The sequence below is a fragment of the Octodon degus genome, unplaced genomic scaffold (genome assembly GCF_000260255.1).
Source record: "Octodon degus isolate 3935 unplaced genomic scaffold, OctDeg1.0 scaffold00214, whole genome shotgun sequence".
NCBI classification, from domain to species: Eukaryota; Metazoa; Chordata; class Mammalia; order Rodentia; family Octodontidae; genus Octodon; species Octodon degus.
The window spans coordinates 2431889-2445109 of NW_004524790.1; the positions used below are offsets into that span (position 1 = coordinate 2431889).

The following is a 13221-nucleotide window of genomic DNA, read 5'->3' on the forward strand; positions in this document are numbered from 1 at the left end:
ATTATCAGAAAGAAAAATAAAAAATAAAAAAATAAAAAATAAAAAAAGTGATGACCATTATAAATTTGTATGCAGCAAATACAGGAGCACCCAAGTATATAAGACAATATTATTAGACAGGAAAATGAAAAAGCAACAACACAAATGTAACAGGTGACTGAGTATCTCATGGACCCAAAGTGATCAACTAGAGAGAAATATTAGCAAAGGAACAGCAGAACTAAACCAAATCTGTGAACAAACTGATATTGTGTGGTCTTATAGAGCATGCAAATGAGGAATATCAGAATACATATTTTTATCACCTGCACATGGGACATGCTATAAAACAGACCACATGTGCTAAATCATAGAATATTAAATAAATACAATTCATTGAAATTATCTCATGTATGTTAACTGACCATAGTGCAAGCAAATTGGAAATTAATGACAAAAGAATTCATAAAATTCCATAAACCCATAGAAATTTATTAACACCCACCAGAACAACCAAGATATCACTGATGAAATTAAAGAAAAATAAAACTGTATATAGAATAAAAAACAAATGCAAATACAGTGGAGTAGAATTTTGTGAAGCACAATGAAAGCAGTTCTCAGAGGCAAATTTATAATAGTGAATTCTCACATCAGTAAAACAGAACAATTAAAAATTAAGAATCTAATGCTGCACCCCAAGCTTCTAAAAAAGGAAGAACAAGTTAAACCCAAAGTACAAAGAAGGACAGAGGGAATTATGGAAATCAGAGTAGAATTTATTACAATGGAGACAAAGAAAACAATGCAATGAATTAATGAATTCATATGTTTTGAAAGAATAAATGAAATTGGTTCAATCCTTGTCAGCATCATGAAAAAATAGAAAAGAGGGGTCTGGGGAAATGTCTTAGTGGAATAAGTGCTTCCCTAGCAAGCACAAGGGCCTGAGTTCAATCCCTGGTTCCAGAAAAAAAAATAGAAAAGAAAACTCAAATTCAGGCAATGAACAATGAAAAGAGTGACATCGGTGCTAAGGAGAGGGCTCAGTGGAATAAGCACTTGCCTGGCAAACACAAGGGCCTGAGTTCAATCCCTAGTTCCGCACGAAAAAAAAAGTGACATCACTACAGATCCTGTGGAAATAGAGATCATCAATACCTACTTTGAAAATCGTTGCTGGCATAAAATGGAAAACACAGAGGAAATGAACAGATTCCTAAATGAATTACCTTATGAATTACCAAAGATTAGTCAGGAAGATATAATTGTTTGGAATAACCCAATATTAATTAATTGTATCAAAAATAATTAAAAACACACCAACAAGGAAAGGGCCAAGTTCTGATGGATTCATTACTGAATTCTACAAAAAATTAACAGATCATCTAAGGTGAATACTCCTCCAACTGTAAGGCAAATGAAATGAAAATATATTACCTTGACACCAGAAGTAGAAAAAGACTCAACCAGAAAGAGGAACTACAGGCCAATTTTTCGTAATGAACATAGATACAAAAATCCTCAATAAAATACTAGCAAACAGAATACAGCAAATTGTCAAAGATTATGTGCTATCACCAAGTGAGATTCATCCCAGGAATGCAAAGGCATTTCAGCATGTGTAAATCAATAAATATAGTACATACACCATGTCAACAGTTCCAATATAAAAACACAATCTTCACAATTGATGGAGATAATGCTTTTAATATAGTTTAACACACATTAATGTTAAAAAACCCTAGAGAAAATTGGGATTCATGGTCTATACCTGAGCCATACAAAAGCCAATTATGATTACCAAGAGCCAATATTGCCCTAAAATGATACATACTGAAAACTCTAAAGTCAGTAAAAAGGTAAGGATGTCCATTGTCACCACTCCTATTCCATAGTTGGTTTTAGAAACATTACAATAACAATCAGAAAAGAGGAACAAACAAAAGGAATAAATATAGGAAAGATGGAAGGTAAATTATCATTAGTCAAGGTCTTGTGATACACTCCACAGATTACCCTAAAAACTCCACACAAAGACTTATACATTTAACAACCCAATTCAATAGCATAGTTGGATCTAACGTCAAAATTCAGAAATCAATAACATTGCTGTACATGAATATCAAATTCAGTGAGAGACCAAGTATGGAAACTACACCATTCATAGTAGCATGCTAAAAATTGAAATAGAGAGGTATCAAACTAACAAATATATATATACATTGGAATTACAGTACTCTATGAAAGTATATTGAAAATGATATAAGAAAATAGAAATATATCCCCTATTCATGATTATGAAGAACCAACATCATGAAAATGGTTATAATCTCAAAACTGTTATAGAGATTGAATGCAATCCCTATAATATAATAGCATTAGTATAACTCTCTGATGTTGGAAAATATTTGGATAATGCATTTGGAAACAGAAGTGATGCAGAATACCATTAAAGGGCATATGTATATATGTATATTTAGCAATATAGATATAAGGATACAGATCTATCTAGAGAGACATATAAATATATCTTGTGTGTTCATATAAAACATAATAATTAAGATTATTCTATTACTCATTTTTATTAGATCACCAAAATGAATGGTTTATATTTATATTACTTGATCAATTTTTCATGTATATATCAAGAGAATATGAGAAACTACTTTGGATAACAATATTAATTATATTAATCATTTTCATTCCCTTAGTGTATTGTGTGTAGTTTTTATCTCTTTAAAATTAAAAAATGAATATTAATGTCTAATTCTTCAATTTTTATACATGATTATTGCATGAGTACAATTTGGGGGGGACAACATATGAAAATATTCAGTTTCCTTTGGTTAAGAGTAGCATGATTGGGAACAATATACCTTGGTAACTCCTGTGGCCCATTCTACGATATCCTCCGATAAAGTCATTTTCTGACCATGTGAAGTATGAGAGGAAAATGTGCCTAGTTTAGTCATAAGTCTAAGGCCTTCTGGAAAATTCCAAAAATTGAGAATATTATACTGTGAGTCCAATTTTCTTCTGTCATCTATGCTCACTTTGTCCCCAGCACGGTTATTAAATTCTACATTCTTCAGGAAGCGATGAAGCTGAAAGAGACACATCATTTTAGGTGTACAGATCTCCAAGCGAAAGACAAAAAATACGGGTGGAAGAAAGTTTCTAAGTGTTTGTTTCTATACACTTAAAACAACTTTAACACTGAGATCTATTAAACTGTAAAACTTGAATGACTGAGGACTACATTATCACCATGTTTCAGAAAGATCTGTTTCAGCAAAAACATATTCTTTGCAAGCCCATTTAAGTGAGATAAACAGTTGGGTTAGGGCAGAACATCAGCTGCAGAATCAGCTTCTAAAACACACAGCATTCATTTTTTACCTGCCTATTCCAACACTATTTACCATAATGCAAGTTCATCAGTATCCAAAGAGTCTGAAGAATTGAACAAAATTTAATTATCTGCAATGTCAAGTTTTACCCTATTTATTGTTATAAGTAAGTACAGGTTTTCTGGTTGTCTGTTAAGAAAATTATAAAACACCTTTACATGGCTAAGGAATTGATATCCAATTTGCAGAAGCAACAAGCAGGTGTTCTCTTTCCTCTTCCTGGCCAGTGGCTCCTTTATTGAAGATCATCTCAACAGAGGTAAAAAATTTCATCCTTAATATTACCTATGATACACATTGTCTCAGATATTATAGAAAGGATGCTACTATTCTTAGGTGAAATTCATAGGAAAACTTGAGAGAGATACCGAGATAAAACTGCCTGCCATGCAAGGGAAAACATTACCTTCCAGGGGAAAAACATCATCAGTTTTGCATTTCTCCTTGGCTGTGTTAGCACTCCTTCAAAAACCATCTCATGGAGAGCATGGGCTACAGCGTACACGGCATTGTATATGTTGTAGCTCCTATCACTCATAACTGTGTCAAAACGATTTGGAGGCAACCAAGCCAGAGAAGCATTAGGGATACAGTTCTTCAAGGTACAGTCAGACTCAGAGAATGAGCAATCAAAATTCTTGGACCAATACATAAAGAGGTAAGTATCTTCTGGGTATTTGAAAGGGGTAGCTGCCTGGACAAAAGATTTGAACCCTGAAATCTCTTCATGGTGCTGTGAAAAAACCAGAATCCCATGGAATGGGTCCAGAATAAACTCACTCCCAGTCAGATCAGCATGCCATCGTGAGTTTGAAACCCAGATTTTCCATGTCACTAAGTTTTGTGCAATGTTGTAATTTACGTCATTTGCACCATCAGCATCATAGTAAATGACCACCACATTGGCAGATAATGTATCCACAGTCAGGATATCATGTTTCTTCATGGCTGACATATATGACACAGTCACAGTTGACAACATTTTCACAAAGGCTACACAGACTCTGTTTGTGTCCATCTCAGCTCTTATATCTGCGAGAAACTGAAGACCCTTATGGCCTTCTGTGATAAGCAGGCCCACCCAGGTCCAGTGGAAATGAAGCATCAAGGACACCATGGCAAGGGCCAAGTAAGTGTCCTTTGGGGCCACCTGATGGAGAGAAGGATACTGGCCACTGTCAGTCAGTGTAGGGTCAAATGAGCCAAAGGTAACCTTAAACAGAAAGAACATGTTAATACACTGAAGTATTGATTAATATTGTAATCCTAAAATATGTAACTGAACAATTTCCATGAGTTACACAATTAGACCCATATTCTTTCCTCTTGATAAACACCTCAGGCATCAAGGGATTTTTAAACAATGAATGAATACTTTCAATCATCTTGGATACACAGTTTGTACCTTCATTTTTGGTTAAAAAATTGAAGAGAAGAAATCCTGTGTAATCCACTAAGTGTCTGTGTGCTGACTCTGGTTCATTACACACTGGGAGAAATGCTCATCCCTGCCCCATTTATAACTCTTTATACAGCGGGAATTTGAATCAGCAATATTTTACTTCTTGCATTTTCACCCTCACCTGTGGAAATTTGTATAGTTCCATCAGTGGTCCAATCTGAGCTGAGGTTCCCCATGACAATTCTGTCAGTACTGCTGCACACTTGCTTTCTGTCCTGCACATGTAATTAGGGGTCTTATGTTGACCTGTGAGCAAAATGAATGAATTCTCCAGAATCCTCCAATGACTGTAAAGGAAACTGTGGAACTCATATCCCAGAGAAATGTTAGGTAAAAGATGAGGATTCCTGTTGATCTCTTCTATGGCAAAAATGAAGGCCAGGTAGTTCTGGTAGTTGTTGAGTGCAAGCCTGCACAAGAAACACAGAATTGTTTAGAGGAAGGGCCCAGTCAATGGTCATATTCCAACCTAAGCTAGCACCAATTAAGGACTGAATGCCTATGTTCTTTCCACATACTATATAATTCAAACCCAAGTATGAGTATGATGATGTTAGGAGACTGAATTTTTAAAATGTAATTAGAGTTAGATGAATCATGGGAGTGTACTTCTCATGGAGGAGATACTGTTCTTACAAAATTCTCAGAATAGTTGCTTCATCTTTTGCATCATTTATGGTGCAGTTAATATGACCTTGCTATATATGTACAGAATAAATTTGAAGTACAGAATTGTATTACATAGATGTTTATGAAATGTGATATATTAAAATATCCTGTTTGGAAGAATCAAATAGTATATGTATTGATGTATATATAGTATCAATATTAACAAGAATCCATTTATAGTTAAGTGCTTTATTTTAGGAAAAGACGTTTTCTTAATATTATTATTAAATTTGTTTGAAGCAAAATTTCTATCCACATTCACGAATGTGAAGAAATAACAGGTTGTTTGATACATTATTCCACTTAATTTAACTTAATTTAATTATTAGGTAATATAAATTATAGCATTGCATAATATTACATCTAAGAAAATACATAATTGTCTTTGATAAATAACGATAAAATTAAAGATACATTGAAATTCTAAGTCAAAGCTTAGAGTTTACTTAAAGATTATTTTGCTGAGTTTACACACCTACATTATTTACATGGCAATGAAATACCCATTTCTGACGAAACTAAACATAAAAGGGGATACAAATGAAGAACCATTTTGTATCTATATATACAAAATAGGATAGATGTACAGCTACTTCCTTGTAATTCAATGAGAACATGTATTAGTACTAATAGTGTTTGGGCAGGATAACATGTCTTCATCTTGTACTATGTATAACCACTACGAAGACAACCATATGCAATGTATTATTTATTGAAAGTGTCTTACTAATCGCTTTTGAAACTGTCTCATTGCTATTTGTTTCTCAGTAAAATTAATATAAAGAGTTTGTTGAAGAATGAAGCAGTGAGTCACAATGCAGCTGAGTGAGGTTCAGAAATACAAGTCCATACTCAGTCCCAGGATTCATGGCCCAGAGAATTTCGCCACCTTGTCCTATGTAGCAATTTCTGTAAGGTAACCTGAATTTACTATCGACAAAGTGCAATCTGCTTTGAGTGTTGTGGCACGAAGTTTCTTACAGAAACTGTATATAAAGGGACTTTTCATTGACAAAATTGTCAATGGAAGATTTCTTTGTTAGCATCAGAGTTAATTAGTATTGCTCTGGAGTTTCTGCACCACGGTAACATTCAGCAAGTTAGGAGAGAGTAAAAGATTTGGACCAACTAGTAAGAATATCCCATTAGGAATAAGAACACTCACCTAAAAGTAAAATAAAAGTCGGGTACTGTGCCAAACAAAGCCTAAGTAAATGAAAAGAAATATTTCTAATATAAAATTGGTAAGTGAAATTCCTTTGAGAACAACACATAGTATAGCGTCAGCCTTAACAAAAACAATAAGACATTTTAAAACTCTAAAATTCTAGCAAAGAGAAAAAAACACTAAAATATTTTGTAATGGTTAATTTTTAAAATTTTAATCAAGTTTGGCACCACTAGTAAATATTGAAGGAAGAGAGAATTTTTATATCAGATACAAAACTATACAAGTGCTCTGAAATTTGCAAAATCTGTGGAAGCAGTGAAACTGAGAACCTGAAAGAAGTACGTTATTTAGAGAAAAGGCAACTAATAGATGCATTAGTGTGACATATTACAAAAAAGTAACATCTGTGTGTATCTATCTATCTATCTATCATCTATCTATCTATCTATCTATCTATCTATCTATCTATCTGTCTATCTATCTGTCTATCTATCATCTATCTATCTACATGTCTATATATCTATATCTATCTCTCTATCTCTCTATCTCTCTATCTCTCTATCTATCTATCTATCTATCTATCTATCTATCTATCTATCTGTCTGTCTGTCTTCATGTATCTATCTTGATCTCTCTGATTATCATCTATCTTTTAAACATTTAATTGAAATTCACTGAATATTAAATTAGGTTATTCACAGTGTAAACTATTTTAAAACTAAAGTTAAGTGAATGCACACATGTATGAGAAAAAAATTTCAGAGATACTAAATACTTGTTTAGAATCTAAATTAATAAACAGCACAAAAGTATATTATTGGCACTACACTTGAATATCTGAACAGAATTTCCTTCATTTTTCCTTCTCATTTTAGCAAGAATCCAAATTCCCTTCTGAGGCCCTAACTCTTGCTCCTCATGAATACATCAACCTGGAAAAAGAAAAACACCTCATAATTGCAAGTGTGTTCCTTTCAGCCACAGATAGAACTCACAGTTTATGGGCTACAAAAGCACTTGATTCTCTGATCACAAGTCAGGACAGCAGAGCACAATAGCAGAGTTGGTAGCTCATCCTGTCATCCTGGGAACATAAATAAATCCTACCTCCTCGAACTATTATTGTAATCTGATAATGCCTTGTACCTGATACAGCTTCTCACTCCCCACTGTACTCAGATGATGGCAGATCATCCTGGGATCTCTTTAGTTATTATTCTATGAGGCAGTAGCTAGACTCCCTCACTGTCCCTCTACATGGTGCTAGTTAGCATGAAATGCACACTAGCCCATTCATTAATAAGAATCTGCCCACCCGCCAAAAAAAAAAAAAAACACCTTTCAGTGCATTCTATCCTGAGGGCTATGTCCCCCAAAAATAAAATCCTTCTTACAATCTTCAATATGTGTCACGAGTTATTAATCCTCTCCCAAGGATAAGGAGATTTTGAGCACAGTTCTGAGTCCCTCAAAAACGTTCTCGTCTGTCACCCAGAAAAAAACACTAAGTAGTCATTCTCAGAATTACAGCTCTATATAGTAAGCACTTATTTATTTACTAATTAATTTGTTTGTTTATTCATTTATTGTGGTACTGGGGATTGAACTCATGACCTTGAGCTTGCCAGGCAAGCACTTGTTCTACTGAGCTATTTCCCCAGCCCTGTGAGAACATATTTAAAAGCACACATTTTTTTTTATTTTTTTCTATTTTATTTGTGGCAGGATCAGCCCACCCTGGGGTTGGCGATAGTGTGGCATGTGGTGCCAGGGATCAAACCGTGGTCCCTGTGCTTTTGCCTAAGCTTGCCTAAGCAGGTGCTTTAGACCACTGTGCTAGCTGGCTTGCCCCCAAAAACAAACATTTTAGATAAATGATATAAGAAAAACACACATTTAGGGTACAATGACCAATGCCAGTAAGGTCATCTGTTCAATAGTCTGAAGCATAATAAACTTTTGAGCCCAGAACTTTTCTGGCAGTATATTCAGAACAGTAATCTCTGTCTCAAAACCTATGTAAGCATAAGAAGTATGTCTACAAATAAAAGTGAACCCCTGTACATTATAAGGACTATGAATAGGACAGACATCATCTGCTGAAAAAAAGGCCTAGGTTACTTGATCTGCAGTTTCTGCTCCTAAATAGAGTGCAGATTTAAAGGGACCACAGTCACAGCTGCGGAACTCACTGGGCTAGTTTCACAAATCATGAAAGCCTCTACCACCAAAGGGGAAAAAAAAATAAAAGTTTAATAAACTGTGAGTATGTAACACACACAGACATGGAAGAAAGAGAAAGGGTGGATAAAGTTACATCACCACGTCTGAAGAGCTTCTACATCTGTAGTTTCAATTCCAGTGCTGAGTATCCTTTCATATGGTTTTTGCAGTTCTGATTGGTAGAGGCATTGGAAGAGTATCATCTCTACGGATGGAATTTCAAAGTCCCAAAACAAGTGAGGCCCATTAAATACCAGTTGACACTGGAGGGGCAGCAGGCCAACTTAGTGCATGAGCAAAAGCAGGGAGTGTGAAGCTTCCAAGATTTGTCCAGTTACCAGACGCAACAAATATCTGTCTCTTCCATACAGGTAAGAAAAATGCTAGTTGGGAACTGGACAGGATAACAGTAAGTTTCTGCTCTCTTCTATAAGACTCAGGCAATCACTGCGCCAATGACATCTCTCTTCCTCACAATATCGCAAGTCATATGCTAGAGCTTTCTGATCCTCAATTATTACTTATCTCTATGTTTTATATCACACATGATAAGATAGTTTCTGAATAGAGAAAAGTTATATACGTTCAACTAAAGAAGAATTGCATTGCAAGGTTAAGATTCACAAATGATTTTTCCCTTATTCTGGGGTCACCTTGAAGCTCCAGGAGTCCTGGAGCAGCCTTAAGTTCAATTGAAATAGCAACTATATATTTACAGGAAGATGTTCCTTCTAGTAGAAGTGATTAAATAGCTGAAGACAGTGTATAAGAATGTACAGAGTTTTGTGCATATTTAGAAAAGCATAAGCCAAACTTTAATCAACTTACGGAGTATTTGACAATAACCATTTATCATTCAATTCAATCCAAGGAGTTCAACTGAAAGGAATACTATGATTTATTGCCAGGCAGTGGCATCTATGTCAGAGAAAAGACATGAACCATGGAATATGGTGGAGATAGGGGTCTCTCTCGGGTTTCAAAAGTGAGTACAAGAAGCTAGGAACACAAACAAACAAAAAGAATATACTGCACCATATTCAAAAGTATAATAAGAGGGATGTGAGACCTTATAGGGAGGTCTGTTTTCCACAACTGTGTGGCAGGACAGGATGGCACAATAGAGAATACTGATACACCTGTGTGAAGATCCCCAGTCATTATTCCTCCTAACATTCAGAAGAAAACAATTAAATGAAGAAAAACACTTACGGCATGTAATAAAATTCTTTTAGAGGTTCTATACCAAAGGTACCAGTGTAGTATATATAGAAATAAAGAGACAAGAAACACCCAATCACCATGTCTCCATCCTTGTGCACACTGGTCCTCCTTTGGTGAAGGCAGGCTTCATTATCCAAAGTACTCAATAAGTCCAGAAGCTGCAGGAGAAGAAAGATAACAATCAAAGGGAACATCCTAAATGCACATGAAAAGCTTTAGGTTGAGTGAAGAGGAACCTTGCTTTGAGTCACTTAAATAAATATTTTGTGTGTTGTGTGTTTCAGAATGACACTGCTTCTCACTCAGGGGCATGTTCTGTTGCTTTCGCTCTCATTGTCTGTGCCTGCCCCACATCCCTGGGGAAGTTTGCCACCAGTTTTGCCTTGGGATCTACATCTGTGGTCTGGAGTCCCATAGAAAAACAGAAGACAGAAATTATGATTGAGTGGCAATTTCTCCACCTGAAGCCAGCATGACTTAATCGAGGTCCACTGCTAGCAATATCCCAGGGGACACCTCCTCCTGGGTAGATATGATCCAGTTCTTTTCCAATAAGCCAGCGGCATGGATGCCATTAGAGCTGTTGCTAATGGATTGCACTAGAGGGTTTAATATTAGGTATGTTTTGAAACAGTCCTTAAATTCTCATGGTCAGCCAAAAATATTGGACATTGTGCTTTCTAAGTGGAAAATTATTAGCTATCACCTGAAAAGTCGATAATCAAAAGTTACAGCCACAGACTTTGCCTATTTAATTGTTCTCTGAGTACCAGTTGCAGGCAATGAAACCCATATCTACCCATGCTCTCCATTGCTTGCTGTACAAATAAAAGTTAGTTAGCAACTGAGCAGTGAAGAAGCACAATATCCATTTTCATCATTTTCTGAAGGGTTTTTGTATTAGATATAATCTTTCTTTCTTTATTTTTAGTTTTTGCAGAACCTGGTATTGAACTCAGACCCTTGCACTTGCCAGGCAAGTGCTTATTCTACTAAGCCATCTCCCCAACACTAATATTCCTTATTTAATATTTTTATGCTTGACATGTTTCTGCATTTCTACAATTTCAAACGAATAACTTTTCAAATATTAACTCAAATATATTTCAAGTTCCAGGCTGTTAGAGCACAAATTTTTAAAATGCTACATTCTAAATAGCAATTAAGTTTTGTAGCCCTTTGAACATATTTAAGCATGAATTTGTTAATTTAATTGAACAGAATGTTTCAAATATTAAATGAAACTGTGTAATCTCAACTAACTGAAAAGCAATTGGGCTGATTCCTAAATATGGAGACAGACATGGAAATGTAGAGTTTTGTATAAGAGTGGTATTTATATCTAAGTGCATTTAAAATTATAATCTTATACATGAAAGATATAGACTAAATTTAGATTTGGGGTTAAAGATATTTATCCATTTGTGAATGTGCATGTATTTGCATATATGTATCAGAAAATATTCCAGGAGGATTTCTGGTTGTTCTGTATAGCTTGTTTGAAACATTCAATAAAGAGTCTCCTTCAGATATATTCTATCCTCCTAGTCAGAATGTATAAATTAAGTCTTGATAAGCACAATTGACTAAAATGTGCTTTAAATAATTAAGTTGAGTTTGATTAAATTTCCATATTTTCATGTGAGAAATATTTACTGAATTAATAAATGCACATGAAGAGAAAGATGTTTAAGAAACCTGACTGACTGGTTTTTGATTCAAGATTGTTTTTGCAATGTTGGAATTTTAACAAGTGTTCTTGTGGTTGCTACAAAATTGTTCTATTTCTGATACATAGCTCTAGAACTTGAAAGACATTTTAATTCATATTAATAAGAAAGAAGATAAAATAGCAATGAAGCAGTTTCAAAACAGATGAATAGGGAAGCTACAATAATTAAAACATTGCCTATTGATCTTTTCCAAGTAGTTATTCATTTTTTTTAGCAAGAAATTTTTTTGCCATAATTTTATTGACAAACAAATAGCAATGAGATAGTTTCAAATCAAATTGGTAGGACAGTTTCAACAATTAACACACTGCATACAATCTTCTCAGTGGTGAATTGCTGTACAAGATGCGGACTCCATTTCCTATTTACAAACATCATTAGAACAAATCATTCTATTCATTAAGAGAATGTAACTATATATCTATCCTAACCATTTTGAATACACAGATACAAAATGGACATTCATCTGTATACCCCTTTTTGTTAAGTTCCATTATTTGAATATTATAGGTGTGTAAACTCAGAAAAATATTCTAAAAGAATCCAGTAGCCCATAATAGTACTGGGTCTTCCGCTTAACTGGCAATGTCAGAAATTGTTGACCTGAGTCCCCAACAGCTCAAAACAACAACACGGCTTTACTTATATTTCTTTTTTATACTTTTGTACTGGATGGTTAAGACCAAGGTAAAGCAGGACCTATGCAACAAAGTTGTAGCTTTTGGGTCTGATAAGGTCAGTGAAATCTCCTCAGGATTTTTCCTGAGATTCTGTACCTCATATTGTAGATCCGTTGTCAGTATCAGCCATGTGATTGAGTTATGGCCATTTCTTGGCCAATGTCCTCTCTGTGAATGCTTGAGAGAATATTTTCTCTCCATGTGACTCTCCTTAGACACACTCTACATCATTAATCACTTTCCTCTTTGTCCCCATAATCTCCTTGATCAGAAAATTTGGAACACTATCGAGCTACATGACGTTACAGTACACGTTCTCATATGTCCTGAGTCATAATTGACCTTAGAAGTCTTGGACCAAAATGTTGGCTTTCCTTGTAGCCCTCCTTATTCTCTAATTTTGGTCTCAAACTTAGTTTGTTAACCATCCAGAAGACAAGCTTGTTGTTATGATCCAACAACTTAGGCTGTTAAGCTTAACCTCACTATCTGTCTGCATATCAAACATCTTAGTCACAATATGGAAGAGGTATTTTTCATCAAGTATTGATATGTTGAACTTTAAGTCCCTACAGAATATGATAAAAAACATTTAAAAATTAGAATATATTTTTAAAGGAGGCATAAATAATTATACACTTCTCATGTTTGCACATAAGTCCAAAAA

The 13221-nt window shown here is 34.7% G+C and overlaps 1 protein-coding gene across 1 annotated transcript in view; it reads right to left on the bottom strand.

Moving 5' to 3' along the window:
• Positions 1-9120, bottom strand: part of LOC111813702 (vomeronasal type-2 receptor 116-like) — a 53403-nt gene extending 44283 nt beyond the window's left edge. Inside the window, exons 1-4 of the mRNA XM_023705133.1 lie at positions 9017-9120; positions 4976-5264; positions 3799-4605; positions 2859-3086 (exon numbers count right to left, since the gene is read on the bottom strand). Of these exons, the coding sequence (XP_023560901.1) occupies positions 2859-3086; positions 3799-4605; positions 4976-5264; positions 9017-9120 (1428 nt within the window). The remainder of the gene's footprint in view (positions 1-2858; positions 3087-3798; positions 4606-4975; positions 5265-9016) is intronic.
• Between the last annotated feature and the right edge of the window lie 4101 nt (positions 9121-13221).